This window comes from Anneissia japonica, unplaced genomic scaffold (genome assembly GCF_011630105.1).
Source record: "Anneissia japonica isolate Jap-2015-1 unplaced genomic scaffold, ASM1163010v1 scaffold1239_len605302_cov174, whole genome shotgun sequence".
Lineage (NCBI taxonomy): Eukaryota > Metazoa > Echinodermata > Crinoidea > Comatulida > Comatulidae > Anneissia > Anneissia japonica.
In genome coordinates, this window is record NW_022748776.1 from 587,622 (window position 1) to 594,430 (window position 6,809).

A 6,809-nucleotide genomic window follows, 5' to 3' on the forward strand; every position below is an offset into this window, starting at 1 on the left:
TAATGTTCTGAGAGATAATTGAAAAACAATGGCCATTGAATAACATTTTTGATAGTAGAAATAAAGGTTTTAAAAACGTTATTTCACTAACAAAGTAGAGGAATGACATACAGTATACAGTACTTTAACTACCAAAATACACAACTCATAGATAACCACAAACTTCACTTTGTTAAATATCAAATGAATTAACTTTACATGTTATAAACAATGCAAATAAACAGTAGTTAAAGCATGTGGATCAATTGTGTGTTACAGAATTTGATTATTGGGGAGATTCCTTTTAAAAAACTAAATTAGTTAAGATCTAAATTAGTTACGATAAAAAAATGCATATAATGACTCAAGAAAATCAGTTTTAATTCAGATTCAGAATTTGATTATTGGGGCCATTTTTACCTACCTGTCATATGGGGCCATTTTTTACCGGGGCCATTTTTTCCGGGGCCATTATTTCCGGGGCCATTTTTTCCGGGGCCATTTTTTCCGGGGCCATTCTTACCGTACACCCATATTCACCACCATTAAAAGAATCTAATACTAAGATGCCCACATCTAATTGAGGTCTGTGTAATTCTTTCACAGGTAAGTACTTGTTATAACTTTGTTTTGAACTTTTCTTTAATTAAATACATTGATTGATATTTTGTATTAAATAAACATTTACAGTATATAGATTTTAAATCACTTAGAGAAGTGAATATGATGAACCATGGAGTTATAACTCCATGGAGGAAGTGAGATAATAATAAGATCATCTATTGTTAGTTAGTAGATTATTACTTAAATCAATAGTATAGTTTTAAACTTATTAGATTATTATTTATGATTCATTCTAAGATGAGACTGTGAAACTATTTATATGTAACACTAATACATTTATGTAATAGTTATGAATCTGAATTAAAAGCCCTAGATATTAGAATAGACCTTTAGAATATTTCAGCATAGGCTAATGACCTTGTTACAAACTAGTTTGGTATGCAAGGGCTATGCTGCTGGAAACAGGCTGTTGCTATGGCAACGAAGGATAAGGTGAATCTTAAAGTAGGGCTGAGGTTTTAGTAATGTAAACACCTGTTGAAAACTATAAATAATTTGGTACTACAGTATTAGAAAATATTTTGTTACTTTATTCTCTATTATAAAGTACAACTAAAAGTAGTGATATTTTATTGGGGAACTTTTTATATCTACAATGAAAACGAATTATTTAATTACATAGATAATTGATAATAATTAGCTACTTTTAGTAATAGATATTTTGTGTAATGTTAGCTTTATTTTTAATTAAGTTCTCGTTACTTGGGTAACAGGACAAGTATAAGAATTAATGTAATTTTTATCATAATTATTTATTCTGTTAGCTATTTTATCATTTCGCATTATGTTTTAATTATTATGTTGACCATTAAAAGAATCTGATACTAAGATGCCCACATCTAATTGAGGTCTGTGTAATTCTTTCACAGTCGTGATATCTCCCTGGAGCACCCGTAAAATATATATATAATATTCAGTTACGTAAGTCTTTGATTTTATTTATATTTTTCTATGCCTATCGTATTATATTTGTTGTACATCGATTGATGTAATTTGTGGGTATAGGGTAATTTGTTGGAGAGACAATAGTTTATTGACTGGATGAACCATGTCTGATTATCGTGCTTAATATAGTTGATAATTTATTGGAGAGACAATGGTTTGTTGACTGGATGAACTATGTCTGATTATCGATTGTAGGTAAAAATAGGCCTTTTTCACGCTGCGGTAGACATCTTCGTTCGATGACAATCAGTGCTGAGCAGTAAAGCATAACCAATAGAAATAACATAGCGTTTCGACCATATTTTCGGAGGTCATGTTACTTAAAAAATTATAAATCCTGAACGGAGGGTCGTATCAACATAATTTTTTCTTTAAAATGTTCGAAAAGGATACATCTACATACTGTATGAATAAAAAACAATTGAAAATTTGTTTAGTCTGTCAAAACTAAACTGGAAAATGGAAGACCGATTTTGTGTAGTGTTAACACATATATTGCCATTATTTTACACTGTTCGACCAGATATCATTAGCGTGCCGGCCATATTTTCTGAGGTCATGTTACTTAAAGAATCATAACTCCTTAACGGAGGGTCGTATCGACATATTTTTCTTCTTTAAAATGTTCGCAAAGGATATATCTAAGTACTGTATGAGTAACAAAAAATTAAAGTTTGCTTAGTCTGTCACAATTTAATTGAAATAATAGCAACATGCAATATACAAAATCGGTCTTCTATGTTCTAGTTAAGTTTTGACAGACTAATCAAATTTTCAACTTTTTTTTATTCATACGTTACGTAGATATTTCCTTTGCGAATATTTTAAAGAAAAAATATGCCGACATGAACTCCTGCTAAGGATATGATTTTTTGAGTAACATGACCTCCGAAAATATGGCTGAAACGATATGTTATTTCTGTTAGTTACGCTTTGCTGCTCAGCATTGTTTGTCATCGATCGAAGATGTCTATGGCCCCGGTAAAAATGCCCAGGAAAAAATGGCCCCAAATGTCAAGTAGGTAAAAATGGCCCCAATGAAAAAATTCAGTAATAGAAATGATATTTTTGTTTAAATCTTCAAACATTTAAATACTGTAATGAGCAAGAATTGAATCAATAAATAAAAAATGGCCCTCAATTATAAAATTCAAAAAAAAAACAAAAAAAAATTAAATGCTGTAAAATACCCTGTAGCAAAAGCATTGAATTAATAAATCAACATAAACCATATGCATATTTGAGAACTAAAATAACTTAATTTTTAGCTCCTAGGATATGAGTAGCTCTAGGAGTACCCTGCTGATTGATTAATTAATATCTTTTTTGTATGGGTGGCTGTTGGGTCTAAGTATTTTAAAAAAATTATTATTATTAGATATACTATCATAATGATATTAGTAAATCTCACAAACCTCCCAAAGCACACTGTAGAAAACCAAACAATTCAATTGTGATTGACTCACTTGGCATAGGCCTATCAATAAGAAAATTAAATATTCATAAGAACCTATTTTTTGGTTAAAATGTTGATTTCTTTGTGAAAAAATACTTGCAAATACACCACAAACCTTCAAACACACTGCGAACCCCATCCAAACCCTTTAATGATGATTGTAGAACTTTTTTTCTTAAAAAAATAAATAGGCCTAATAATTTGATATTCATATCAACCCATTGTTTGTGGGGTTTACCAATACCCGGATTGAATTTCTGGAAAATTGTGATTCCGCTTCCGTGAAATTGGCCACAAATAAATTATTTCAGTATTAATAAATGCATGATTTATGTTGATTTATTGATTATGTTTTTGCTATTTTTTAACATTTAAATGGAAAAAAAATAAAAAGTGTTATTCATGGCTTTTTTTTATCTCTGAATATTTTATCATTTAATATATAATTCCTACAAAAAGTAAAATGTAAATGGCAAATTATTTGATGTTACATTCCTTTTAAAAATTAAATTATTTCAGTTAAAAAAATGCATATAATGATTTAACAAAAATCAGTTTTAATACAGAATTTTATTAATGGGGCCATTTTTACCGCGGCCATTTTTTCCGGGGCCATTTTTACCGGGGCCATTCTTACTGTAAACCCTGATGATCATACCTATTATAATCATAGACCGATATAGTTGTTAGATATACAATAGTATAATTTGCTTGTATTTATATCGTAGCTAGCTAGCCTACCTAGCCTCCTCCTAGGCCAAGGCCCCTAGGCCTAGCCTAGGCCTTAGGCTAGGCCTAGGCCTGGGGCTTTCACTTTCACAGTACCTGCTAGAAACATGAAGTTTGGCAAAAATGTGATTAAGTGGCAGAGTTTTCACAATATCTTTGAGTTCCTTTAGTTGTAAAATATATACAGCAGTTTTTAATTGGCTCAACGTCTCTTCAACATCAACAGAATCTGACGACAACTGGCACACAAGATCGTTTATGGTGGCTGCCATCTTGCATAAAACTCCACTCGGACAATCTCGGATTGACTCGAGTCGAGTTCGATATGATACACTGAGTCGAGTCAATCCGAGATTGTCCGAGTGGAGTGTTATGCAAATGACGTTCGTACGAGGGGAAAAAATTTATACCGCCATGGTTTATTACAGTATGTAGAACCACTATTAAGGGGACACCTTCGGGACCAAAAAAATTGTCCCCTTAATAAGGGTGTCCCCTTATTAGGGGTACCTCTATAAGGGGACACAAATAAAAAAGGTGAAATTGTCTCCTTAGGCCAAGTAACAAAAATTACTTGTTTCCCGTCCCCGCGCGCGTCGAATTTTGGGCCCGCATCGATTTTTTTGTTATTTGTTATTTTTCGAAATTTCGTTTTTTTTGGTGTTTTTTGTTAGTCTGAAAACGCGAAATGACGATATATGACGCATTTTCTAGACTCAAGCAACGCAAATAACCGCTCAAGCACGAAAATTGTGTGGTTCCTATAGGTCGATTTTGACGCGTTTCGAAGTTTACAAACGCAATTTCGCACGGAAGCAATCGTAACCGCGACTGAAAACGAGGCTATCTAGAGACAGCGTGACAGCAAAACAAACGATTTCTAAACATGTGAAAATGGTGACAATTAAGTCGAACCGACTCTAATGCAGTTCTCCGATGTTTGTGGGCCAAAACATTTGAAGAAAGCGATGACCATTGTTTAATGAACGATTGTATGGTGCTATAAACTCAGCAGAGGAGCAGTTTCGTACGACAATGAAACGGTGAGTCACTTCTGGCCTAGTAGTAGTAGTACTTAGGCTAGGCCTAGACTAGGCCTACTACTACTAGGCCGCCTAGGCCTATATTAATTATTATATAGGAAACCTGACTATATTTGGAATAGGTAGTAAACTTAAAAAGTTCTTCAGAATTCTCCGAAAGGCAAATTTGTTACAAACCGACTATTATGAACATATTTATAGAGATTAAAACATCGTACAGGCCGATCTTTTTGTTCAGTCAATATAGACGCGATGAGTTAGGCCTAGGCTAGGCTACATGGGCCTAGGCTAGGCTCGTAGGCCTACGTCGAAGAATCCTTACGTCAACTTCTTCTCACCACTATGAGCCATATACCCATTTTCCGAGTGGATAGTCCGATCGTATGACCATTCATGTATCAATCAAGGCAGGAATATTATATTTCGCCTGAAGTAGCCTTGCATTGCACACTTTATTTGAACTTGAAGGACAGCCTTCTGATTCATGGACTTTTATTTCTTTGCCTAGCGCTAACTAGCGGCACAGACCCGTCTGACCCAGGGCACTTTCCCCTTATGGCCCTGACTCTTGGTGCCACTGGGGATTTGACTTTACTTTCTACCTTTCAAAATAAATGAAATGAAATGCAAAATTGTCACAAATGTTTTATTTTTTTATTATTTTTATTTTTTTGCAGATTGAAGTGAGTGTTGGTACCTCGAAGGAGGCACATGATAGCTATCCCAGATACTGAAACCTTAAAAACAGCGACAAGAATAGGAATACCAAATATGGATAGTGTTTTTTTATTATTATGACATGAATGTTTGCAATGTAGGAATGACAAGAATCAAGAATACATTATTTTTTTATCGAACAAATATAGTGTACAATGAAAATAGCTGATTATTATTAATTATAATGTAAACAATTATTGGCTTATATAACATGGCTAAATACTGGCGTTAATCTTTCTAAATCTGTAGGTACTGGTTGTATCTTATGATCCAATGATTAATTTAATTGTCTTGTGATGTGATATCTTGCCTAAAACCAAAAATGCCTGAAAACAGAAAACACAAGCAAATCAGATTAACAGTTACTATACAATATATAGGGTATTTTTGATTTTTTTTTTTCAATAAAAAAAATTAATGAATTTCATACTGTACCTTGTGTTTTTATATTTGTTGTCATGCCCTCTGGATGCTTTACTGTACGACTCTTTATGTGTGTGACTGTATGCACTACTATCAAGACAGGACGCGTATTTAAGTATTTTTTGACACGGGTACAAAAATAACAAATAATAAGTGCCTCCCTCACCAACTTTTTGAAAAACCCCGGACGGGAAACAAGTATTTTTTGTTACTTGGCCTTAATAGGGGTTTTTGGCATGTTTTCGGGGTCCTACTAAATACCACACGGAACACACGGGACCACTCGGGAACACACGGGTGCAAAAATGATAAAAATATTACCACACCAGAGTAGAAAACTACTTAATAATCAATAGAAACCAACTTTTAGAACGGTAATTATCCGAATTCCGTTAAAAATCGATGTTTTTTGTTTTGTTGGTTTTCCCGTCGTGTGTCGGTATGTAATGCGTTGACATTGTGGATCTGTAACGCATTGACGTGTCAGCAGAAACGCATTCAACCATGACCTTTATGTCTGTGTTTCATCTTAACCTCGTTGGTTTCATAGCATCAATAAAGATACGCCGTTATATACTGCTACGTGAACGGTAATAAACATATTCTACATAAACGAAAATGAGAATTTGAATTTTTATGTATTGTTAGATTGATCGTTTATTTTTATTTTCTGTCAAGCTCGTATATGTTTTTTTTTTCTTTTTCAGTGAAGGGCCTACATCAATGGAATAAAGAAGATTGCATTTGATAAAATATATTATAAGTGAATAAATACAGAACTCAACTTGTTACAGTAATAAATTAGCTTCAATTTGGTTACCAGTAGGGTGTGTATGTATGTATGTATATATATATATATATATATATATATATATATATATATATATATATAT

The 6,809-nt window shown here is 33.0% G+C and overlaps 1 protein-coding gene across 2 annotated transcripts in view; it reads right to left on the minus strand.

Annotated features, from left to right (window-relative positions):
• The window catches only part of LOC117120963 (26S proteasome non-ATPase regulatory subunit 5-like), a 31,190-nt gene extending 27,175 nt beyond the window's left edge, over positions 1 to 4,015 (minus strand). For both annotated transcript variants that reach the window (XM_033266063.1, XM_033266062.1), the window contains exon 1: positions 3,830 to 4,015. In XM_033266063.1, the coding sequence (XP_033121954.1) occupies positions 3,830 to 4,005 (176 nt within the window). In that variant the 5' untranslated portion in view covers positions 4,006 to 4,015. The remainder of the gene's footprint in view (positions 1 to 3,829) is intronic.
• Between the last annotated feature and the right edge of the window lie 2,794 nt (positions 4,016 to 6,809).